Source organism: Hyperolius riggenbachi, chromosome 6 (assembly GCF_040937935.1).
Source record: "Hyperolius riggenbachi isolate aHypRig1 chromosome 6, aHypRig1.pri, whole genome shotgun sequence".
Classification (NCBI taxonomy): domain Eukaryota; kingdom Metazoa; phylum Chordata; class Amphibia; order Anura; family Hyperoliidae; genus Hyperolius; species Hyperolius riggenbachi.
This window is the reverse complement of record NC_090651.1, coordinates 312,086,937-312,113,621: the sequence shown is the minus strand read 5'-3', so window position 1 is coordinate 312,113,621 and position 26,685 is coordinate 312,086,937. Positions and strand designations below refer to the sequence as shown.

The window sequence follows — 26,685 nt, the reverse complement described above, 5'->3', positions numbered from 1 at the left end:
TCATCAGCGAAGAGTGAGATTTTGTGTTCATGACCTCCATGTTTTATACCTAGGATATCTTTGTTGAGTCTTATTGCACTAGCAAGGGGTTCTATACTGATGGCGAAAAGCAGGGGAGACAATGGGCAGCCTTGTCTAGTTCCGTTATTTATGTTAAATGGGCGAGTAGGAGCTGAGGGAAGTTTAACTGTGGAGGTAGGAGAGGAATAGAGAAATTCGAGGAGAGTAATGAATGGACCAGTGAAGCCTTGATGTCGAAGCACCTTGAAGAGAAAGGACCAAGATAGGCGGTCGAAAGCCTTTTCGGCATCTAGGCTTAAAAGGAGGGAGGGTTTATTGTCTCTATTCATAAGTGAAATGAGGTCTATTGCCTTCCTGGTGTTGTCACCAGCTTGACGCCCCAATATGAAGCCTACTTGATCATTATTAATTAGGGATGTGAGTATAGGGTTTAAGCGGTTGGCGAGGGCTTTGGTTATTATTTTTAGGTCGGAGTTTAAGAGGGAGATTGGCCTGTAGCTTTGAGGTAGTTGGGGATCTTTTCCCTCCTTAGGAATTACTGTAAGGAGAGAGGATAGCATGGTATGAGGGGGGGTGTGTCCATCCATTATTTTAGAAGCAAGGGTCGCTAAATGGGGAAGTAAGATGTGTTGGAACTTTTTATAATAGGAGTAGGGCAGCCCGTCCGGTCCCGGAGATTTTGAGGAAGGAAATGATTTTAATACTTCAGCCAGTTCTAGAGTAGTTATAGGGGAGTTGAGTGTGTCCCGTTGGGGGTCCGTTAGTTGAGGGAGATTTAAGGGTGTTAAGAATGAGTCGACTGCAGAGAGAAAGGTAGGATCTTTGTCATGGTCCGGTAAATTATAGAGTTGTTCGTAATAGTTTGTGAAGATTTGAGCGATCTTTTGGGGGTTGTAATGTGTATGTCCGTCTGAGTCTTTCATGGCGTATATGTATTGTTGAGAATTTTTAGGGTTTAGTTTTCTAGCTAGGATTGTGTGGGGCTTATTTCCTCGTTCATAAAAAAGCTGTTTAGTCCAGCGCAGACTTTTCTCAATTTGGGTGGTTTGTAATGAGCGGATATTTTGTTTTAACTGTTGAAGTTGAGTGTAGTGGTGTTGTGTTGGGTCTAGTTTGTATAGATTTTGGGCCTTAGCTAGGGCAGTATGAAGGGATAGTAGTTTTTGAGGGGATAGTTTTTTCCTTCTGGACCCTTCTGCTATAAAGAGGCCCCTAACAAAGGCCTTGTGTGACTCCCATAGGATGCCGTAAGAGGAGACTGAGTCAGAGTTTGTGTGGAAAAATGATTGTAACTCTTTAGTAAGTTCAGATACCAGATTTTTATCTTGGAGTAGCGTCTCGTTCAGTCTCCAATAGAGGGGTTTATGGGTTTTATGGAGCCAGTCTAATTCAAGAGTTACGCTGTGGTGGTCAGACCAGGCCACCGGGTGGATACTAGAGTCTTTAATTGAGGGTATTAGAGCGGCGTTGGAGAAAAAGTAGTCCAGCCTTGAGTGGGAGGCATGAGGGGGGGAGTAGAACGTATATTCTGTTGAGGTAGGGTTATTGATCCTCCAAAGATCTACCAGTTTATATTTTCTCATTAAGATTCTGAATTGTCGGGAGTTGCGATCGTGTGTGGATGCTGAGAATGGTGACGTAGGGGGGCTACGATCCATGGAGGAGGAGAAGGCCAAGTTAAAATCACCTCCTAAGAGGAGGGTGCCTGTGGAGATTTTATGAAGTTTTGTTAGGAAGGAAGAGAGGAAAGAGGTCTGTTGGGAGTTGGGGGCATAGACATTGGCTAGAGTAATAGGTTTGCCTGCTAGCATTCCTGTCAAAATTAGGTAACGCCCTTTGGGGTCCTGTATAGTCTTGTGTACTAGCAAAGGGAGGGTTTTTTTGTGTAAGATTGCGACACCTGCCCGGGTAGACGGTCCAGAGGCTACATATACCCCAGAGTAGAGTCTGTCCCCTAATCGCACTGAGTCATGCATGCATAATCGAGTCTCTTGAAGCATAGCAATATCTATATGCATTCTCTTGAGATCTCGGAGAAGTGAGGCTCTCTTGTGAGGGATGTTTAGACCCTTCACGTTTAATGTCAGGAGTTTAACCATAATCTACGTGGTTGGAGTAGTTACATAGTAGGAGAGGAGCCAAACACTGTATCCTGGGGGGGGGGGGGGGGGGGCATGGAGAGAATACAACATATACAATACAACAAAGTATAACTTGAACCATAATAGTAACAATTGTTCAGTGAAATCAGAAAAATAAGAGCCTCTGTGAAAAATGAGGCCACAAACGATGACAACTAAAAGCAGTTGTCGGGTTGAGGTCGCCCCTGAGGGGTCCGAGCCTTTAGAAGGCCAGGGCGACCCAGGGGTGAGTCTCCGGAGGCGAATGCTGGTGCGCCAAAAATGGACGCTCAGGAGCCCACGTCCAGCTTAATGGTTAAAGGACGCCCGGGATCCAAACATATATGTATATAAAAAGGAAAAAAAAAAAAAAAAGAAAAAAAAAAAAAAAAAAAGGAGGAAAAGATGGAAAACGTATAACCAATATGGATATATAGTGGTATATATGGTAGCAGTCTACGTCATTTCGAGAGATGTGGTGAAGTATGATTCTTTCAAACCTGATGTATATGAGAGCATCAGAGTAGTAGATGGCATTGGTTATGATGACCATTTAAGTGGACATATCAAAATTATTAAGTCTCAGATCACGGTATGAGACGCTAATAGCATTCAGGTAGGGAGAGCTTCCATGTCTTCCGATCCCTGTGGATATGTGAGGCTTCTGATTGGTGCTTTGGACCATTCTGCGATATGACGCACTTTCCTCGGCGGAGAGGAGGCGGTGGGTGAGCGGAGGTTTGGGTTAAGTGAGGGCGGGGGCATCTTAAGGCCCATTTGCCTGAGGAAGAGAGGTGCGTTATCAATGTCTGAGAGGGAGAAAGTCATTCCATTCCTGATCACAATGAGGCGGAAAGGGAATCCCCATTTGTATGGGATGTGGGAGTCTCTGAGAAGCTGTGTAACGGGTTTGAGAGCTCTTCTCTTTGCCAGTGTTATTAGAGATAAATCAAAAACATGTAGCTCATCTCCTTTAAAGGTGACTGAGGGGGCTTTTCGGAGAGCTTGCAGGACGGCCTCTTTGGCTTCATAGTAGTGAAGCCTGGTAATGATGTCCTTTGGTCTCTGGGCAGAAGGTGAGCGTTCGCCTAAGGATCTATGGGCCCTGTCTAATCTCCATAGCTCGTCAGGGATGTCTGGAGCCACTGATTTGAAGAATTCTGTGAGGTGTGAGACAATTTGATCAGGTTTAACTGACATTGAGACCCCCTTGATTCTTAGGTTTTGTCGCCTCTCTCTGTTTTCCGTGTCCTCTTGGGCTGAGCGGAGTGAACTGAGGTCTGAAAGCATTATCTGTTGTTCCTCCTCAAGCTCAGCCTGTTTCTGCACTATACTGTCCACCTTCCCTTCTAGGGTGCTCGTGCGATTGCCTAGCCCTGTGATCTCTGCCTTAAGGTCCTGCAGCGCTGATATCATAAGCTGCTGCAGAGACTCGTGCATGGAACGATAGTGTCTTTCCAGTGTCGTTTCCAGCATTGAGGCTGTGATCGGTGTGCTGTCAGCGGGCATACTGGCCTGTGAAGGAGGAGGAGTGGAGTCAGCGCGGCCTAGGCTGTCGGCGCCATCTTGGGAGGTAGCGTGCTGGACATACCGGTCCATCGTTCCTCTCTGTGCGGTGGTTTTGGGTGGCGCTTTGGGTGGCATCAGCTGCAGGAAGAGCCTGGTGAGCGGACCCGTTAGGAGCCGCGTGTCCGGAGCGAAGAGAATCCGTATGGCGGCTCGGGTTGCGGTGGTACGGGCAGGAGCTCCTCTCTCAAGCGGCCATCTCGGTCGCGCCGCGCATGCGCCTTGGTCACGATTGTTTCTGATCGTCGATTGAAAGAATTCTATCGTTAATGGCCACCTGTACACTGCATTGAGCAGTAAAATAGCTAGCAGGTCCAACATTCTTTGATCAGGTGAAATGCTAAATTGATTACTACTCTCCAATCAGTTTCCAGTCGGGGTAAGTCTCAGTTCCCACTGGTGCTAGATCTTGTGCAGCCAGCGAGAGCGTACAGTCCGCTCCAATGGTCCGCTGTGGTCCAGCTCAGCCCGGGGTGGATGCAGGCCCGGATTTACGTCACAGGAGCCTGAAGGCACAAAGGTCTTCTCTCCCCATGAGCCTGCAAACCCCCGCCAAACCGCACCGCAAGTGTGCTGGCTTGCCCAGCTGTCACTTCTCTCTTACTTCCCCTGCCTGTCATAGGTAGTTACAGGTGACCCTTACTATTAGGTAGCCAAAAGTACCCTCAGTATCAAGTTGCATAGGGAAGGAGGGATAAAGGCACTTGAGGAGCAGAGTGGGAGTCGAGGAGTCTGAGTCGAAGCAATTTTGGGTACATGGAGTCGGTGGTTTCATAAAATGAGGAGTTAGTATTTTTGTGCCAAATTCACAGCCCTGGTAAATATCAGACTAAGGAGTTGGAGCCATTTTGGATACCTGGAGTTGGAGTCGGTGGTTTCATAAACTGAGGAGTTGGATGATTTTTGTACCAACTCAACAGCCCTGGTGACTACAGACCACCAGGTCTGTGAGCTCCTCTGGGAAAGGAACTACAGGACCCAGAAAGCCAGGTATTTTTAAAAAGTGCAGATGTACAATGCACAACATTCCATGAATTGTGAATTTATGGAAATTTAGTATCATATGTATTATAAAAAATAAAAAAATTGAGAGAGACTGACCCAAGGCTTTATCAGCACAGACCGAACACTTCTGCTCACCAAATCCCATTATTATTGCTCGCCCCTCTTCAGAGGTAGAGAGAGCATCTGGATGCTTCTCACTCCTCCCGGTGGCATTCAGCTACAGCTATGTGTTTAGCCAGAGAAAACATACAGATTTAGGGCCCCAATGGCCAATTAACATCCCTGCAGGCAGTCGATTTGCACCTGCGTGATCAAGCGCTTGCACAATGACTAGGGCCACCTTCTCTCCTCTGTGTGCTTGTTTTCGCTCTGTGCCTAATCCGTACACTATCTGATGCTCACATCAGTCACACTGCTTGCCGGATCTATTTTGGTGTATTATAATCTGCAAAGGTGAGCTAATTAACAGCCACAATAAGAGTACTGACACCCACTAAACAACAATTCTGCTTCTGTTCCAGCCAAAGGAAATCTGTGTGCGCTCAGTAAAGCAATGCACTTCTATAAAAGACAGATACCAGCAGAGACTCAGTGATCCCCACTGTGTAAACATTTCCTTTCTGCAGATTCTTCTCATTTATAAAAAACTTACATGTCGTGTTTTACAGAGTGATGCTGCAATGGGAGTCATGGGCAACTGCGTAGTGACCGCAGGAACCACCTTACAAATAGCCTGTCCATTTAAAATGTTAAAATTAATATCTATTGAGCTTAACCTATAATACACTGTGAAACGTGATGCTCAGCAGAATACAGTAACCCATAGCAACCAATCAGATTTCACCTTCTATCGGTTTACAGCAGTGGGAATGAGACAAGATCAGGGATTTGTGGCTGTCGTTGGGTACTCTTCATGCTATTAACTATGACTGAAAATCATTATAAAGCAGATGCTTACAATGCAATGACGAGGACAAAATCGATCAGATCAACAGAAAGCTCACTCAAAACACTTAGGGCTCTGTTAAACTAGATATAAGGAATGTGTCCTTTTATTAGACTTAGTACCCCCACTTAAAGGAAAACCCAACATGAAGGTAACACAAGTATTTGATGGAAGCTGTCATTGTCTATTAGACAGTAAAGCACCCAATTACTCTTTTACTGGGTCAATGAATGATGTGACTGCCCCTAGCTCCATGTGCTGGCCACAGACTCAGGGTACATACAGACACCAACAGAGACCTGAGATGTCATCATTTTGTACATCCATTTGATGCTTTCACAGACACCTCCACATCTTCTGCATTCATTAAAGGATGAATGACATGCTATCGGATGTGGAAGAATTTTTTAGCTGACTGCTTTGTCCACAGATCCTCCTGCCCTCTTGATGGAACAACACTTGCCCCTTGGAACATTTCTTTCAGCCGACAATGTGTACGGGTGGCACAGCCAATAAAGATCTCATATTTATGACGCTGATGGACAGTCACCAGCTTTTACCTTCAAGGGAACAATCAATCTGCACAGCTGAAAAAAACCTGGTCTACCTGACAAGACATCAGAATCTAGCAGCTGGACTGCCCAGGTAGGCATAAAGATGTATAAACAGATGTATAAACAGCCAAGAGTACATGTTTATGCAGGGGCCTGTCCGATAATGTTCATATGCTGGATCTCCAGGTCTGACCACACTTGCTTGCATGTAAAAAAAAAAAAACTTTCACCGCTTGATGACTGATTACCTTCATCATATGCTGAGTTCAGGAAACACGACGATGATAGACAACTCTTCTTACATTTAGCTTGTGTGTGGCCTGCTAGCTAAGGTGTCCATACACAGATGGCAATCACCTAATCTAGTCATTTTTGTAAAGGTCAGGTAACATTCTCAGGCTCGGTTCCCACTTAATCCGGATCACGTGTGGCCAGCGGGAGTGGAACACTCCAATAGATCATTGTAGTCCAGATGGGGACCGGGGCAGGTGCGTCAGCTATATGGGGAACGCATATTCTGTTCCGGGATTATCGCCCAGAAGTGTGGCCCACTTACTGCAATAAATCCATTGGATCTGTTGGAGACTGACAAGTGTGACTGGCTCCTGTATATAAAATAGGAGATGTTCTCTGTTTTGCAATGAGCGGAGAACGGACAAAATATTATGTCAGCTCATGTGGGAACACAGCTTTATACCTGTCAGCTCCTTGTTGATACCACAGGCAAGATGCCACTGGTGGAGGCTGAATGGTCAGACTGGGTTATCTAGTCAGACCACTATAGCCACACACGCCTCCAGTAAACCAGCACAGGCAGCAGGATCAGAGTTTGCCCTTCTCCATAAGATAAACAGGAATGCTTAGGCAAGCTTACAACCTCTGTAATGGATGCCCAATCAGACAGTAGCCCCTTGGGTAGGTTGGATATGCCTGTAAGATGGACTACTCTTCTATGTGGATGTGCTACCTATGGGATTGTTTCCACTGACTTTTTCCATTATTTTAGGTAGGTTGAATGCAAAAAAAAAAAAAAGAAGAAGACCACCAACCAGCACCCCCCATTCTCTACCATGGAAGATTTCATGTTTGAAGCTATGATAGGTGGTTACTATGCATTTGCCAACTAGACTACCATGATAGAGCCAGTGTGCTAAACTTATGCCCGTTGTTTGTCTCATTAACTGCCTCAGTAGTATTCAATGGCACTGCCGAGTGTGCCCCAAGGGAATGCGGTACGAATGTGGAAGGCTGTGCGTGGGTTGCGACATGGACAATGGCACTTGCACAGAGGGGATTCCTCTATAAGGCAGGGTTCACAATTGACTACACAGTGTATGCAAATTCCTGCAATGTGAATTCCCATTAGAGTGGTGAGCCAATCTAGATCAAATGGTTACAAATCTATAAAAGCGTTCTCATATACAGGTAGAGCCCAGTGAATGAACAAGGTAGCCACTGTAGGTTCGTTCTTAAAGAAAACCGGTAGACACCCCCCATCCCTGGGGAATACTTACCTCAGGATGGGGAAACCTCTGGATCCTAATGAGATTTCCCTCATCCTCCTAAGCCTCAGGGATCCAGCGTTGGCTCCCTCAGAAACCAGAGCCGACAAAGCTCACCGTTCAGGTAAATATTTACCTTCTCCGGCTCTGATCGGGCTCAGGCAGAACTAGCAGAGCCCGACTAGGTTCACTCTACTGCTCAAGCGCAAGTCAACTTTCACCACGATATCGCAGAGGCTCAGGAGAACGAGGGAAGCCCCATTACGGTCCAGGGGATTCCCACTTCCAAGGTAGGTATCCCCAAGGGGGGGGGGGGGGGGGGGGGAAGTCTCTTCCAGATCTGAATCTGTAAAGAAGTCAAAACACTGTGCCCATTTCTGTCCCCTGTACCTCCAGTGCTCTCACTTTACCAATGTCTCTGTATCAATGTCAGCTTACCGATTTTTAACATCTATTTCCACAAAAACGTCAAGGTCTTTAGGGAAAAAATAGGTAAAAAAAAAAAAAAACTTATTCCTACAGAATCTCTAATTTCTTTCGATATTTTCAGGTCATTCGGATCAGCCGGTCGTTTGTAAGTCAGGTGATCATAAATCTGGTACTTCCTGTGTTGCGAATTCGTGGGCATGTGGGGGAGAAAAAAAAAAAAAAAAAACACAGCCTGCGGCATTTTTTTTTTCCACACTGCGCGTTTTACCTTTATTTTTAACATTAGCTACTGTAGAAAAACAACAAGCGTTTCCACTTAGGAACACGCATGGCGTGTGGTAAAACACATGTGAATATATGTGAAGGTTTTCCACACATACAAGTGTGAACTCTCCCGAATACTGTCCACACTCAGGGTTGTGGAAAAACACACGCGAACCGCTACACAGCCACTCTGCACAACAGCGTGCAAACATTTGCGGATTAACGCATGCCTGTAGGCAACTGACCCCCAGCGGTAACTTGCACCAGATCTAGTGTGTGCTTCATCCGAACCATCTGCTAATTCCAGCAGCTTCCATCTCATCATTTCTTTCCTTATCTGTCTATAGAACTGATTAAATGCAGCATGAAAACAGCAGAGTAACAGGTATCCAAATCTATTGCACACTCGCTGGCTCCACAGCCAGGCTTAATTCAATAATGCAAAGACCCACTTGCCAAGCGCTGGATCCCATAGCAATCACAATCGCTATCTCACTGCAGCAGCTTGGCATTTGACACATTATTATTGCTCTCTGTACTGTTTCATTGAATTTTTTGTTGTTGTTTTTTAACCCTGCATGATTCCATCCTAGCCAAAATTCTCAAGCTGCCCATTAACGATACAATTTAGCGAACGATCAGATAGGGTAGTGTTGATGGTGCCTATTAAACAATCGACTGAATGATCTGTTAATCAATCCATTTTCTGGATCGATTCCTTTAACAATGATCGGATCGGTTCAAGATTTGATGGGCCTGATCAATTGTTTCCTTTCCGATCAGTTATCGGATCGGAAAGTCGATCGCTTGCTAAAATTGTATCCTTTAGGCTACGTTCACTGCAGTGCGTTGCGGTGTAACTAGCGCTTTGTAACACCGCTTGCCGCGCAGCAATGCACCAACTTTGAGAGGTTCACAATGCGTTGGGGTGCGTTACGATAAAACCACACGCATCATCGTAACGCACTGCACTCTGTGTTACCGCAAAACGAGCGCATTTACAGTACCAGTGAAGCATACTTTTCATTGTCTGCATGCTTCACTGTATGTGACACAATGCGCAGATAACGTGCAACGCCACTGACTCATTACGCTGCGTTCCCGCTATTACAAGGTGTGCGCACCACCCAATGTGAACCTAGCCAAATAATTTGATGTAAAGGGTGGGGAGAAATCACACAGGCTACATAGGTAATAAAAGTTGCAGAGGAGTAACTCACCAGATGAAGTCAGTGCAGTGGCTGCAGAAGGTGGGCTGCTTGAAGAACCTGGCCGTGAACTTGTGACTCTTGACCTCGTGCACCAGCTTCTGCCGGAGGGCTCCTTTGCGGCAGAACAGAGGCTTGACGAAGGGCTGCTCCACGTCGGTGCCGGTGCACACCTGAGCCATCTTGTCCGGATCTCTGGCTGTGAGACTTCCAGATTCCACAGATGCCAGAGGAGAACACCTGGCAGAGAGGACTCCAGAAGCAGAGCTCGTTAGATGGCTGTGACAGTGAGGGATGACAGAGAGAGGAGGGCTGTGACTCCAGCTCCGCTGCTGCTCGCAGTAACTACAGAGCACTCAGCAGCGCACGCCACTCGCACAGACACTGCAATACTCTGCTGAACACTGAGAAACACAGAGAGGGCAGTTCCTGAATATATCCTTCAAAAGGAGGGACCTTTCTCTGTCTAATAAACCTGAACAGGAGGAGTTTTCCCTTAAAGGGAAATCCTAGTGTTGTGTAGTTCAGCTCCAGTGGAAGGATTGATGGAGACAGTTACCGTACTTTATTTCCAGTTTGGTGAAAATATTTTCTGTGCTTACAAAACATAACACAGACTGGTGGACTACCTGCAGTGAGGCAGCTTGTGGTAAGGAGAAGAGGGGCATATCTGGGTAATATATCATCTATGGCAAACACATGAACTAAACCTGAGATGGGGACTAGAAGTGTCTCAGTACAATACTTACCTGGGGCTTCCTTAAAGGAGAACTGTAGAGAGAAGTGTATGGAGGCTGCCATATTTATTTCCATGGCTATACCAGTTACCTGGCTATCCTGCTGATCCTCTGCCTCTAATACTTTCATCCATAGACCCTGAACAAGGATGCAGCAGATCGGGTTTTTCTGACAATTTTGACAGATATGACAAGATTAGCTGCATGCTTGTTTCTGGTGTGATTCAGCCACTTCTTCAGCCAAATAGTGATCTAGTGCCAGGCAACCGGTATTGCTTAAAAGGAAATAAATATGGCAGCCTCGATATACGTCTCACTACAGTTCTCCTTTAACCCTTTTTAGGGCTGCTTGTCCCTCACCAGCTCATTGGGTGACTCCTGTTACCCACAGTTGTCCCCGAAAGCCTGGCCGAGTCGCGCTCCAGAGGAGATCCTGCGCCGGACTTCGCATTCACGATGAAGCGCGAATCAACCAGGCTTTCAGGGACAATTGCAGGTGACAGGAGTCACCCAGGGAGACGGCGAGAGACAAGCAGCCCTAGCGGGGCTTAAGGAAACCAGCTGAGTTAATATAAAAGCTTTATACATACCTGGGGCTTCCTCCAGCCCCATCCGCAAGGATCGCTGCAACGCTTCCGCCCTCAGTCTTCTCCCTCTTTGGTACTGGGTCCCGTAACTTCTAACTTCATCAGTCACAGCCAGCCTGCGCAAAAGAAGTGCGTCCTCTACATATCTCTCCGACAGCTGCCAAAGTCTGAGGACGGCGGCGGCGGCGGAGCGATCCGTGCGCATGGGGCTGGAGGAAGCACCAGGTATGTATAAAACTTTTATATTAACTCAGCTCTGGTACACTTTAAGGAAGCCCCAGGTGAGTATGAAACCTGAGACACATCTCATCTCAGTTTCATACCTGGTGCTTCCTTCAGGCTTATCGCTCCCAGACCATCCTCCTCCAACTCATCATTCGTCCGCCATTGGTACTGGAAAGTCCTCCAGTCCAAGGCCAACTGCACATGCCCAGCCACACGTGTGACTAGACGGCTTACCAAGGTTACTTGCAGACAAACGAGGAGATGGAGAAGGACTGCATGGGAGCGTAAGCTTGGAGGAAGCCCGGGTATGTATATATTTTTTTCAGAGTCCCCATCTCATGTACACTTTATATTGAACCCCCCTCAGTAAAATTTGATAGAGTTAGCCCTCCAATATTAGTACCCAGAGGTAGTACCCTAATATAGGTAGCCAGAGGCAGTCCACCCAGTAAAGGTAGCCCCCCAGTTTGGGTTGCCCTCCCAGTATAGGTAGTTAGAGGTGTCTCCCCAGTATAAATAGCTCCCTTTAGCGTATAAAGTGAGAGTTGCACCTTCCCACAGTATAAGTACCCACCAGTACCGGTAATAAAAGGTGTCACTCAGTGTAAGTAAGTAGCCTCCCCAGTATAGGTTGTGGGACGTATCCCTTCAGTATAGGTAGTAAAAGGTGTACGTAAGAGGAGACTGTGTGAATCAGGCCTTCATAGTAGAATATCTGCTAGGAAACCACTGCTAAGGACAGGCAACAAGCAGAAGAGACTTGTTTGGGATAAAGAACACAAGGAATGGACATTAGACCAGTGGAAATCTATGCTTTGGTCTGAGGAGTCCAAACTTGAGATTTTTGGTTCCAACCACCGTGTCTTTGTGTGACTCAGAAAAGATGAACAGATGGTCTCTACATGCCTGGTTCCCACCATGAAGCATGGAGGAGAAGGTGTGATGGTGTGGAGGTGCTTTGCTGGTGACACTGTTCGGGATTTGAAGGCATACAGAACCAGCATGGCTAGCACAGCATCTTGCAGCGGCATGCTATTCCATCCGGTCTGCATTTAGTTGGACCATCATTTATTTTTCAACAGGACAATGACTCCAAACACACCTCCAGGCTGTGTAAGGGCTATTTGACCAGGAAGGAGAGTGATGGGGTGCTGCGCCAGATGACCTGGCCTCCACAGTCACCAGACCTGAACCTAATCGAGATGGTTTGGGGTGAGCTGGACCGCAGAGTGAAGGCAAAAGGGCCAGCAAGTGCTAAGCATCTCTGGGAACGCGTTCAAGACTGTTGGAAGACCATTTCAGGTGACTACCTCTTGAAGCTCATCAAGAGAAGGCCAAGAGTGTCCAAAGCAGTAATCAAAGCAAAAGGTGGCTACTTTGAAGAACCTAGAATATGACATATTTTCAGTTGTTTCACACATTTTGGTTATTTACTATACTTCCACATGTGTTAATTCATAGTTTGGATGCTTTCAGTGTGAATCTACAATGTTCATAGTCATGAAAATAAAGAAAACTCTTTGAATGAGAAGGTGAGTCCAAACTTTTGGTCTGTACTGTATGTCAAGAGGGTATATTACTGTTATTTTTTAAATCATGGGCTTGTAAATAGTGATGGACGCAAAACTGAAAAAATGCACCTTTATTTCCCCAAAAAATATTGGTGCCATACATTGTAATAGGGACATAATTTAAACGGTATAATAACCGGGAAAATGGGTAAATAAAATACGTGAGTTTTAATTATGGTAGCATGTATTATTTCAAAACTATAATAGCCGGAAACTGAGAAATAATGAATTTTTTCTTAATATTCCCGTTAACATGCATTAAGAAGAAAAAATTCTTAGCAGAATGTACCGCCCTAAGAAAGCCTAACTGGTGGCTGAAAAAACAACATATAGATCATTTTGTTCTGATAATTAGTGATAAAGTTATTGGCAAATGAATGGGAGGAGCGCTGAAATGATGCATAAAATGAAAAAAAAGGCTGAAGCAGTTAAAGGACAACAAAAGTGAGAAGAATATGGAGACTGTCATATTTATTTCCTTTTAAACCATATAAACCATACCGGTTGCCTGGCAGCCCTGCTGATTTATTTGGCTGCAGTAGCGTCTGAAAAACACCAAACAAGCATTCAGCTAATCTTGTCAGATCTGACAATAATGTCAGAAACACCTTATCTGCTGCATGCTTGTTCAGGGTCTATGGCTAAAAGAATTAAAGGCAGAGGATCAGCAGGGCAGCCAGGCAACTGGTATTGCTTAAAAAGAAATAAATGTGGCACTGCAGCCTCCACATACCACTCACTACAGTTGTTCTTTAAGGGGCCATAGACGGCTGCTACTGAAAGGGTCAAGATTCAGCTTGGAGTCGATGGGAAGTAGTGGTCTATTATTATTATTATTACTAGTTGACCTAAGCCCATTTAAAAACGGGCTCTTGGTCTCTTCACGCCGACACCGCTGCCAGGCAGTGCGCATGCACACCGGCCCATCGCGCATGCACACGTCCTCCTACTCCCCCCGCCAGCCCTGCGTCTTGTCCCAACGGCTGTCAGTGCTTGACATGCACAGTAGTGCAATGCACCAACACAGGGACAGTCGCAGTGACACTTGTATTTTATTATATAAGATTATTGTTATTGATTTAGCTTCCATCTGATTCCTGGTGACGGAGGACGTCCACCACGGACATAGGAATGCCATTCCTAAAATCAATTCATGGTGATTGGTCCAGTCAAGCCATACTTGCTGATTGGTCAGTACTGATGCTGGGTGAGCAATCTCCTATACACTCACACAAGGAGAGCTTTTGTCTTTTTTTATTCTCTGCAGAATGTCTCTTTGAATGTTTTCTTTTTTCTATACAGCAATGTGGGTTATGTAACAGTTAAGTACAGAACTCTACAGAAGAAATCACAGCCATTCTACAGCTATTCTAAACAGCTAATTGGTCATTTTGCGTTAATGGGTTCTTGCCTAATTGTGTTTCACATTATAGAAACCCAATTAAACTGTTTGCTTTTGAACGACGAGAATCCTGATGAAATCTAAATTTGGAGAATATCATGTATTATAATAATTGCATTTCAGTTTGTAGTTAACACACCAAAAATAGCGCACTGAAAAAAAGGTGGTCGATTGTTGTGATTTTATTTCCATTTTTTTTAAGGAGATCAGTGTTGGAAATTGATTGAAGATCATCGTTTTAGTTTCATGAGACATCCATGATCACAATATTTTTTATTTTGACTGTTGTAAGCAATAAAAGTAGAAAAAGAAAACGTAATTGTGAAAAATTATGAATCAATTACAGATCCCATCAATTTATATCTATTAAAGCAGACCTGAACTCAGAACTTCCTCTCTGCTCTAAAAGATACGCAACAGCATAATAACCTTAAAAGAAAAACATTTCCTTTTTTTTTGCATTAAAGGGAACTGGGCTGTCGCTTAAAAAAAAACAGACTTACCTGGGGCTTCCTCCAGGCCAACGTAGCTCGCGAGGTCCTCGGCATCCTTCTGGCACCCTCCGATGTCTGGCTGGCGGCTCCGGTAACTCGCTGTATAGCTGTTGCGTCATTGTGCCGGCTGCCATAAGAGACATGCACATGCACGATTCTCTAAAGAGTGAACCGTGCATGCGCAGGGCTCTTACGGTAGCCAGCATGATGACGCGAAGGCTACGCATCGGGGGTGAGCATGTACAACTTCACCTGAAGTCAGCGTGTTACCGGAGCTGCCAGCTGGACAGCGGAGGGGGCCAGGATAGCGATAGCGCCTTGTGCTTTGTAGTGGGTCCCAAGCCTCATGGTGATTATACTAGTTTCAGCTTCATAAACACTTCCTATCGCTCTATATTGGCATGTAGCCCTGTCCTTTCCAGTGATGTCATAGCCTGTTTTGGGAAACCAGGTGATATTTCTGTTGGCTTCGGAACACCGAATATACAAACATTCTAGAGAGATGCACCTACCAGCAATAAGCTTCGAAGCAGGCTATTTCCGAATGGGGGGTTTAAACTTACCCAGGAGCCTTCTTCTTTAATCTGCCTCACTGTGTGTCCCACGATGTGTTCCAAGCCACGATCGCGTGACTACAAACACTTCCTCTTGCCGGGTTAAAGGAGGTGACGTTGCTTGGAACGCAGCGTGGGACGCGCCGTAGGACGGCTTAAAGAAGAAGGCTGCTGGGTAAGTTTAACCCCCTGCCTGCACACCCGCTCAGCTGCACTAATTAAGAAGATGAAATCCGAATGAAACTCATGAGATCATCACTGATTCCAGCCCACACTCACTGCCGCACTGCGCCTGACCTGGGTGCCGCCATAAACTTAATGTTGCTACGTCTACAGTGGTGCAGCAGCTTTTTAAGTGTAATTTGGGTATTGGTGATCGCCAGACTCTGAACTCCTGAGGGCTGGTGAGGTCAGCGTGGCTCCAGGAAGGTGCGTGTTGGTTGGTAAACCTGTGACAGCTGCCACTCAGCACACTTGTACATCTAGGCTCATGCCTGGTGTGCCTAGTGCTAGATCCAGCCCTGGCAGATTGATAACTATAAGAGGAGCTGCCCCCGCAGCCACAGGAGGGCCCAGAACTATGGACAGGTCCCAACTCCTTACCTTCCCTCTGATACAGTGGCCTATTTCTAGAGCAGGTGTTGTTATAACAACACTTGTTCTGTGTAGGGGCGGAGTCACAGTGGCTTCAATGTTGTGGAGGTGCATGATATTTGTTACTGAGGGGTTTTCTGCACATAGGTGGCTACCATGGTGGGAGGGTGAAGGGGGTATGAATTGTAGGAGGGCCTATCACAGTTCTGCTGGGAGTCCCATGATTAGTAGTTACCTTCATACTTATACATTCACAAGAGATGATTCCAGCCACTCACTGTGACCCAGAAAAGGATTAAGATGGAATGGAACTATAGGCAAGATAGCAGTTTTTTGCCCGGCGCTGATGGTCACCTGGCCTTTTTTGTAAGATTTGGTGGGGGATAGCATCCACAAGGCCCCTAGACTTTCTTCAGGCCCTAGGCAACCCCCTAGGTTTGCCTTGTGGATGATCCGGCTCTGCCGTGACCACCAACCCCACAGATAGTTGTTGCACGATTCAGAATGCTGTGTGCAAATTTCGGCAGATTTTATATATTCAGTGAAGAAATGCTCTTCTTATGGAAATCTCTGATCCCCACAGAGTTCAACACATGTCTTTGCTAATCCATTCATCTTGATCTTATTGTTGATTAAACAGCACAAAGAAATTGCTATAGCCCTACAGTTCTTGTATTGATTGTTAAATGATTAATGTGTTTTGCAGCCAGCAGTGAGGCAAAAGTCTTTGCTGTTTGTTGGTCACTTTCTGGTGTGCTAGGAACAAACAATACGGTGCTAACAAGCAGCTTAAAACAATTGCTGCTCAGATTTAAATACATAATATGTGAAAGCAGCGACATGTACAGGGCCGGATTTCTGGGAAGGTCCCAAAGGCCCGGGTCTTGGGCAGCTGCAGCTCAAAGAGGTCGGCTGGACATAGAAGAGGAGCTGCTACATACAGAAGAGCTGCTGCATATGGAGGAGGAGGCTTCACATTGAAAAGAGTGGCTGAAAATAAGCAAAAACACATGGAAGTGGTGTGCTCTTGCTCAAGAGAGACGTACAATGAAAGAGAAGAGCTGCTGTGCAAGGATGTTACATATGGATGAGGGGGCAGCACATGGAATGTGGGGATGCTGCTGCACATGGAAGGGGAGCAACGAGAAAGTTGGCCTAGGGGCACTAAGAGTATAAATCCGGCCTTAGACATGCATGCAGTCACCAGATCACCCACTAAGGCCTCTTTTCCATGGTAGGCTGAACTGCACGCTGGTCCTCCTGCCTGTGCACTTTTTGGTTGCATGCAGCTGAATGGCAGTGTTTGTATCACTATACGTGTTATTGTTTGACACATGGTAGTGCTACCTGACAGGAAAAAAATGCAACTGAGCACTCATATAACTTCATAAAGTGGCCGCCTTTCAAATGCCGGTGCAGAGGGTTGGTAAGCAACTGGCCGGTGAATGGGAGTGGCTGACAGGTTGTGAATTCACCACCTTCAAAAGGCACATTAATCTGCCTCTATTTTGTATATCTCAACAGGGGCATAATAATAATCCCTGCTGTCCCTGGAGGGGCCACCTCCTGAGCATAATGCAGAGCAGCCACAGAGTGTCATACATTACCACCTGGTGGCGGGACAGGACCTCTTCACTCCTCTTCGGTACAGCCAATCGTCATGCGGCCTCCGACCCTGTCACATGACAAGCAGGGACAGAAGCTGCATGGTGATTGGCTGTATGGCGCTTGTACACCGAAGTTTAGTGAAGAGGGGCTGTCTTGCTGCCAGAAGCAGGTAGTGTATAACGCTCTGCTGCTCTGCATTATGTACAGTAGTTGGCTCCCCAGGTGATGGCTAAATACTGTGATGGGAAGGAAGGGGGGGGGGACGCAGATCTCTGGAGGGGTGGGGGGGGGGGCGGCACAATGTAGTTACACCACTGTAACTAAAATATCTCTTTGGCTTCTTAAGCATGAGGCCTCTCCACATTTCTGTTCTGTTCTTTGAATCTTCTATACAAAGAGTTTCTATTATTCTGCAGGGATTATCACCCCCCTGTTCTCTGATATTGTATTTGTCAGCCTATAGTTCTGTTATCTGTGAGCATTGTTTGAAGTGTTAAGGAGAAGTTGCTGTCAGCTAGACAGTACTTAAAGCAAGTCTGAAGCAAAAAAAAAAGCCCCAGATACTCCCATATGGAGAGGGAAGGCTCTGGGTCATATAGAGTCTTCCCGTTCCTCTCACGGTCCACTCGTTCCATCGCTGTCACCCCCATTTCGATCTGCCACCACAGGAGGCTTTGGGAGCCCAAGTGCTGTCAAAGATGGACGGTTTCATACTGCGCAGGCGCTTGTGCGCGCTCGTGTGTGTTCGCACATGTACAGTATGGAGCCACCCATCTTCAGGACCACGCAGGCTCCTGAAGCAGCCTTCTGAAGCCTCCAGTGGTAGCACAGAGCAGTGTTCAGCCCATCAACCCATACCGTCACGCTCTCTCCCCCCCCCCTCACCACCGGGCCATAGCCCAAACATTTGGGAGAGGGATTCCCTGTTCAAAACACCCACCAGGGGCGTTCCTGCAGGGTTTTGAGAGCTGCCTCTCTCTCCCTGACCACACCTCCTGCCGCTCCCCTGCCTCCCAGCATGCTGGTGAGATAATCAATCTCTATTTTCCAGCGTCGTGACCCAGAGGTCACAAAAGTGAAAGTGGGCAAGTAGCTGCGGGGAGTGGTTTTGGCGGCTACCGTATCTGCTCAGCTCCCCGGATCAAGTAGCCTAGTTTTGTTTTGTTTTGTTTGTTTATTTCATGAGCCCACCTTAGGCTCTCTTTAACACAGAGGCTTTTTTTCTTTTTTCACTTCCTGGTCACTGTGATTGGCGCATAGTGATCGGGAGGTCAGGAGCCAATGAAAACGGCTCCTGACTGCGGTATGGAATTAAGCTGTCTTTAGACAGGTGAGTTCTGAGATGGCGGGGATGCGCTATTGTGTCCCGTGCTTGCGACATTAAAACTACGCCGCCTCAAGCTTAGGTAGCCACTAGTGCAGCGTAGTGATGCTCGGATGTCTCGATCCATGAATTTGCCAACCACGGCCGTGGTTAAAAAAAATCCGCCTCTGGCGTGATTGGTTCCGTATTATGATACGCGTCCACGCCACAACGCCGATTTTCGGTCGTGAATGAGGCAATCACGGCCGGATCCACGGCGGGATCCAGATTTTCTTTTAACGTTAATAGCAAAGCCCCTATACATGCTACAATCCGCCAAATTGCATGGATTATCAAGGTGATAAGGCTACAATTTCAACAACAAAAAATTCCCAAAATATTTTTTTTTTTTTTGAGAAAATGGATTTTAACGTGAAATCAACACTTTAAATGGGGCTATTAATTGGTAATAAGTAGTTTTAAACAGGGAAATACATGTTAAGCAATCACAGAAGTGAAAGTGAGTCCCAATGGCACTTGGCGGTGATGGTACCACTGGAGGAGGATGAGTGGCTGACACCAAAAAGACCCAGAGAGGTTTTTGTAACTTTTTTTTTGGGGGGGGGGGGGGGGGTTACAGCGATTAGCAATGACATAACAGCAGAGTTGTCAGTGGACCTGGGCAGTGTGAACGCAGACTTTAGTAGCGACTGATTCAGGAGGTCAAAGCGGCTGGTCAGTGCGGCAGCACAGATGGACCATGGCAACTCACAGGTAGTACCACAGTGTATTAGTGCTGCCCAAAAAATTAGATGTGTCAGTGGACCCGGGCAGTGTGAACGCAGAGTGTAGTAACGACTGAGTCAGGAGGACAAAGCGGACGGTCAGTTCGGCAGCACAGAAGGACCATGGCAACTCACAGGTAGTACCACAGTGTAATAATGCTGCCCAAAAAATTACATGCTTCAGTGGACCTGGGCAGTGTGAACGCAGAGTGTAGTAGCGACTGAGTCAGGAGGACAAAGCGGACGGTCAGTTTGGCAGCACAGAAGGACCATGGCAACTCATTGGTAGTACCACAGACGAAAAATGAACCAAGGTAGGCATGTAGTAACTTTCTTTAGAAAGGCAGGCATGGTTAACACACTGCAGCAGCCACTTCATGTCCCCCTGTGTCTGACAATAGGGGCCAGGAACTCACCTTCCACCCAAGCCTGGTTGATTTTCAGGAAGGTGAGTTTGTCCACAGAGGTGTGGGAGAGCCGAGAGCGCTTCTCGGTGACCACGCCACCGGCCGCACTGAAGCATCTCTCGGAGAGGACACTGGAAGGGGGGCAGGACAGGAGTTCCAGGGCGTACTGGGCAAGCTCCCTCCTGATGTCCAGTCTCTTGACCCAGTACTCCAAGGGGTCCACGGGGCTGTCGGTGTCATTGTGCCCGCTGAATGACCCCATGTAGTCTGCCACCATGCTGGTTAGTCGCTGCTGGTGCTGGGTGGAGGTGGATGCTGTGGCTTGCACCTCTGCTGTGGGCTGCTGCACTGCATACAGGCTCTTGCTTAGGCTCTTCAAATCTCCAGGGCGCCAGTTGCCGCTGCTGGTGGTGGTTGTTGTGCTGCTGGTGGCGACGTCAGGCACCTGTTGCTGGGTTGGCTACAGTGGGGGTGGAAGGGGGAATGCTTCCAGTAGTCTGCACACAAGGGCCCTCTGCAACTCCCTTGTGCATTGCTCGGTGGTGGATAGCGTCATGAACTCTACCAGCTTCCCCTTCAGACGTGGGTCCAGCATCAAGGTGATCCAGATGTCATCCCTTGAACGCATCTGGATCACCCGGCAACATGTGCACACCCATGGGAAACAAGTGGGCATTGGCAACAAGATCTTCATCGTCCTCGTAGTCCCATATCACATGCCTGTCCTCTTCCTGTGCCGTGTCATTCTCCCCAAGCCGCCATCCCTGTACAACGCCAGCGGCGCTCTGCTCCTCCTCCTCAGCATTCAGGTTAGGGACCTCCAACTCCTCTACCTCCTCCACTACCTGTGAGCCCTCTTGTGCTGCCATCTGGTCCTTTTCCAGCTGCCCCAGGGCTTCCTCCCCATGCTCAATTAAATTGCACATTGGCTGCTCCAACAGGCAAACCATGGGCACCCTCTGACACACGGAGGCCCGCTCCTCGCTGACCATCTTGGTTGTCTCCAGGAAGGGACTCAGCACCAGGCATACTTGCCGCATCTGTGTCCACTGACTTGCACTGATGATGGGGACTTGCTGGTTGCTGGGGACACTTTGGTCTAACATGTAGGCCCTAACAGCCAGCCTGTGCTGACACAGCTGCTCCAACATGGCCAGAGTTGAATTTCAGCGAGTTGGCATATCTATTATCAGGCGGTTTGGCTTGCCATATTTCTGCTGTAAGGTGGACAGGAGTGCAGAGGCAGTGGCTGAGCGGCAGAAAAACCGAACCACCTCCCAGGCATCTTGCAGCAGAGCGTTCATCCCCTGATAGGTGCGCAGGAAGTGCTGCACCACAAGATTCAGCACGTGGGCCAAGCATGGGATGTGCTGGAGGTTTCCCTGCTGCACTGCGGCCACCAGATTGACCCCGTTATTGCCTGCCACATACCCCACTTCCAGGCCTCTGAGGGTCAGCCACCTCCGCTCCTGCTTCCTGAGGGCAGCCAGGACGTTGGCGGCCGTAAGCTTCTCCTTCCCCAGGGTCACCAATTTTAGCAGCGCTTGGCAGTGCCGAGGCTTGGCGCTGCTGCTGCCGAGGCGAGCTTGCTTTGCCGGTGTGGAGGGAGTGGGATGAGAGGAGCCTGCTGCATCCCCCCTGATCCCGCGTGGTGGTACCACTAACTGGGCTGCTGCACTCTTGTCTTCCTTCCCTTCCACCAGTGTCACCCAGTGGGCCGTAAAGGACAGGTAGCGACCTGTCCCAAATCGGCTACTCCACGAGTCCATGGTCACGTGGACCCGCTTGCCTACAGAGTAGTCGAGCGAACGGGCCACGTTTTCCACCACAAACTTGTGGAGTGCTGGGATGGCGTCCCTGGAAAAATAGTGGCGACTGGAGATTTGCCACTCGGGGATGCCAAATTGAAGCAATGTCCACATATTGCTTCCCTCCTGCACCAGGGAGTAGGGAAGTAGCTGTGATGCCATGGCCTGGGTCAGCAAGCCATTTAGTTTGTGGATGCGCCTGTGGCTCGGAGGCAGAGGCTTGGTCAGACCCTGAAAGGTATCGCTCAGCAGGGTCTGACGACGATGTAATGCAGGGGAGACAGAGGAGAGAGACGACTGGCTGCCAGCGTCAATGTCTGTGTCCTGAGTAGCCTAGGTGGAATAGCACTTGCGTGCTAGTACTGCTGCTGCGGCGGGGGATTCACGACCCTGAGGGAGGGATGATACTGCTTTGGTGGTGGGCCTTGTGCTCTGAGCAACGCCTGCTTGCAGTGCCTGACTCCTCATACTGAGGGCAGTGGCAGCTCTTCAGGTAGCCCTGGAGGGATGAGGTACCCATCTTGGACATATTTTTCCCACGGCTCAATTTTTTGCTGCATAACTTACAGCCCGCATATTTTTTTGTCCTGGCTTGACGCCTCAGAAAAGTTCCATACCGGTGACTTCAATTTACTGTGGCCCTGGACGCTACCGCTAGCAGAGGGTGCAGCAGAACAATCTGTGCTTGGAGGTTGCATGGTGGTGGTGACGGCTGAAGCAGTGTCCTGTCTACTTCCTCCACGCCCACTGCTGCACATGCCCCTGCCTGACATATGGTGATATCCTTGCCTAGGCCTAGGTGACTCGTCACCCTGCTCCGACCATTCTTCCCCGGACTCAGGCTGCACATATGGATGGTCCACAACATCATCATCATTATCAAAATCAAGCTCTTCCTCTGACTCCGCCACCTCCTCTTCCGCCCCTACATCCCCAGACACAGGCCCTTCTTCATCAGCATCGTCCAATAAGAGTTGTGATTCTGTCCCGAGCTGAATCTCTTCCATATCAGTCCCCAGTAGGTCCTGAGCTTCAGCCATCAATATGTTCCCAGATGCCGGACTGAGGAACAGAGCGCTGTCATCCTGGGAGGGCTGCTGACCACTGGCTGCTGGGGTGGATGTCACAGCAAGCGTGGGGCATTGGCTGCTGCTGCTTGGAGTGCTGCTCATAGTAGAGGTCTGGGATGCAGTCATGATGTCCATCAATACGTCAGGTTCCATCTGCTCAACCATCACACGGGGTCCAGAAGTTTTAAAATATTGTGATAACGGCGTCCGCTGACTCGGCCCAGGCTGTGCTGCCCTTTCTGCTGCACCACGACCCCATACAGCTGGGCGTCCTCTCCCTGGCCGTGGAGCAGTCCCAGAAGTGGCTGAAGCAATGGAACTCCCTTTCCTGACACCCCCACGAACCCTGCCAGACATGTTGCTAATGAATCACTGCAAAATGAGATGATTAATACCAGTGAGCAGTGAGCACAGTACAACCTAACTAAAGGGTATCACTGCCAAATGTGATGATCAATACCAGTGAGCAGTGACCATAGTACAATGTAACTGAAGGGTATCACTGGGTATTGAGATGATTAATACCAGTGAGTAGTGAGCACAGTACAACGTAACTGAAGGGTATCACTGGGTAATGAGATGATTAATACCAGTGAGTAGTGAGCACAGTACAACGTAACTGAAGGGTATCACTGGGTAATAAGATGATTAATACCAGTGAGCAGTGAGCACAGTACAACCTAACTGAAGGGTATCACTGGGTAATGAGATGATTAATACCAGTGAGCAGTGAGCACAGTACAACCTAACTGAAGGGTATCACTGCCAAATGTGATGATCAATACCAGTGAGCAGTGAACACAGTGCAACGTAACTGAAGGGTATCACTGGGTAATGAGATGAATAATACCAGTGAGCAGAGTACAACGTAACTGAAGGATATCACTGGGTAATGAGATGATTAATACCATGAGCAGTGAGCACAGTACAATGTAACTGAAGGGTATCACTGGGTAATGAGATGATTAATACCAGTTAGCAGTGAGCACAGTACAACCTAACTGAAGGGTATCACTGGGTAATGAGATGATTAATACCAGTGAGCAGTGAGCACAGTACAACATAACTGAAGGGTATCACTGGGTAATGAGAATATTAATACCAGTGAGCAGTGAGCACAGTACAACCTAACTGAAGGGTATCACTGGGTAATGAGATGATTAATACCAGTGAGCAGTGAGCACAGTACAACATAACTTAAGGGTATCACTGGGTAATGAGATGATTAATACCAGTGAGCAGTGAGCACAGTACAACGTAACTGAAGGGTATCACTGGGTAATGAGATGATCAATACCAGTGAGCAGTGAGCACATTGCAACCTAACTGAAGGGTATCACTGGGTACTGAGATGATTAATACCAGTGAGCAGTGAACACAGCATAACCTAACTGAAGGGTATCACTGGGTAATGAGATGATTAATACCAGTGAGCACAGTACAACGTAACTGAAGGGTATCACTGCCAAATGAGATGAATAATACCAGTGAGCAGTGAGCAGAGTACAACGTAACTGCAGGGTATCACTGGGTAATGAGATGATTAATACCAGTGAGCAGTGAGCACAGTACAACCTAACTGAAGGGTATCACTGCCAAATGAGATGAATAATACCAGTGAGCAGTGAGCAGAATACAACCTAACTGAAGGGCATCACTGCAAAATGAGATGAATAATACCAGTGAGCAGTGAGCACAGTACACAAATGTCACTCACGAAACTTACTGAATGACCAGCACTAGCAGTAGCAGTGTGACTGTCTGTAAGTAGTAGCTGAAGTGTATGACTGGCTAGCTGAATACAAGTGAGCACTGAGCAGTACACTCTGAACCTACCTGCCTGCACTAAACACACCAATTACCAGTACACTCTGACTACACTGACTACAGCAATGACTCACTGGCTAGCTAACTAAATACAACTGACAAGTACAGTATAAGCACTGTTAGGAGTAAAAACGCTGGGTTTTGACACAGAAAACGCGCTTGCTGAAGGAACAATGGCCTGGAGATTATCCTTTCAGTACCAGAGTCTAGAAAGGATGGAGCCTATCCATCATGGCCGTCACTTAATATGCAGGAGGGGAGGGCATAGCCTCCCCTCCTGTGATTGGTTGCTAGGGCCTGGCTGGGGGCCTCTGACTGGCCCAGGGAAGTCACTTCTGCCTACTTCCGCTAATCACGACCTAACCACGGCTTCTGCACCGTTTTCACGAGCGTAAATGCGTTCATTCACGGTCTGCCGAAGCGGAGTAAAAATTGATCCACGGCGATGAATACCCGTGGTGGATAGCTGAAAAATGGTCGTGGAATCACGGCAAGTCGTGATCACGACCTCCATCCGAGCATCACTGGTGCTGCATAGTTTTTACTACCCAAGGTCCTGAATCGGTTACATCTGATCTATAAAGGCAGGGGCAGAACTACGAAACATGGGGTCCCCTTTAATGTTCACACCCCTTCCCTTGGTTTCCCTTGGTGACCCTCACAGCCTGGGGGCCCATCTTTTAAGGATTATAACATAAGTGTGGCCATCAGGATCTGCACACCCATAACAAGTATAGCCACAAAACACCGGATCTGGAGTTATCAGAGGGAGGGAAGGTTAGTTGGTTTACAGAGAGTTAGATAATCTGATTAATGTTGCTGTTATTATTAGATTATTATTTATAAGACATAAACATGTTATATAATGCTGTACTAAAAATAAATAAGCGATGTAACTTAGAAACGTGAGGCGTACAATTAGGGTGACACAGTAGGGACAGGTTTATAATGTAAAAGGTTTATGTTTTTTGTATACTCAGCATATCATGTGTGGCCAGTATACATGTGAACCTGACTACACACGGGTACATTTCTCATTTAGTTTGACAGGTTAGATATTCCCAGTGAATTCACAAGAAGACTTTGCTGCAGCTTTTCAGCCTAAAGTGCTCCCTTCTTTCCTTCTGTGTGTTGTGAATCTTTTTATATGACAAAGATATTCTAGAACACAGGAAAAGTCTGCTATTATTAATACAGATGATTGACAAGTCATTATTGTGTAAACCCCTAAAGTATGGCACTATTGGTACCAAAGCTCTAAACCAGCTATACAGCTAGAACAAATCATGTAGCGTACAGCTGGTCTCAGAAATATCATTTTATTTATTTATTTTATTTATTTACTGTATATTCTCGAGTATAAGTCTAGAAATTTAGGTATGATTCACTTCATATAAGTATAGGGGTCGAATTATACACGAGTCACGGGCAACAATAAGCACACTGAGTAATGTGTGTGCTACTTATTGACATTCCCATTTGCAGCAATTAACTCAGTGGTAAGTGACACTTTAAGGAAAGGAAATGCCAAGAAAACACAGGTCTGAAAGTCCTGGCCACAATTAACAAGGAAAAAGGCGGGGGGAAATACTGGGCTGCATAAAAGGGAGTGAATAATTGCAGCACTTGGGGGCCTGGAGGAGGTATCGGCTGCACTTAAGGCACAGGAGAGGTATAATGACTGCAATACTGTATGCAGTGCAGTCATTAACCCCTCCTGAGCCCCAAGTGCAGCCATTAACTTTGCTGGGTAGACTTATACTTGAGTCAATAAAAAAATTCCAGCAGGTTGAATATTGGAGTCGACTTATATATGAGGTCAACTTGTATTTGAGTATGTACGGTAAGTATTTATATAGCACCGATATATTAAACAGCGCTGTACAGAGTATATTATCTTGTCACTAACTGTCCCTCAGAGGGGCTCACAGTCTAGGTATTAAATAACAATTGAAGTAGGAGGGATATGGAGGCTGCCATATTTATTTCCTTTTGACCAATGCAGATTGCCCAGCTGTCCTGCTGATCCACTGCCTCTAATACTTTTAGCCATAGACCCTGAACAAGAATGCAGATCTGATGCTTGACTCAAGTTTGA

The 26,685-nt window shown here is 47.1% G+C and overlaps 1 protein-coding gene across 3 annotated transcripts in view; it reads right to left on the bottom strand.

Moving 5' to 3' along the window:
- Positions 1 to 26,685, bottom strand: part of PRKCG (protein kinase C gamma) — a 539,544-nt gene that overhangs the window by 482,699 nt on the left and 30,160 nt on the right. For 2 of the 3 annotated variants that reach the window (XM_068241315.1, XM_068241313.1), the window contains exon 1: positions 9,628 to 10,000. In XM_068241315.1, coding sequence (XP_068097416.1) covers positions 9,628 to 9,797 — 170 coding nt within the window. In that variant the 5' untranslated portion in view covers positions 9,798 to 10,000. Of the gene's footprint in view, positions 1 to 9,627; positions 10,001 to 26,685 lie in introns of those variants that run through there. The other variant, XM_068241314.1, reaches the window with a different exon arrangement.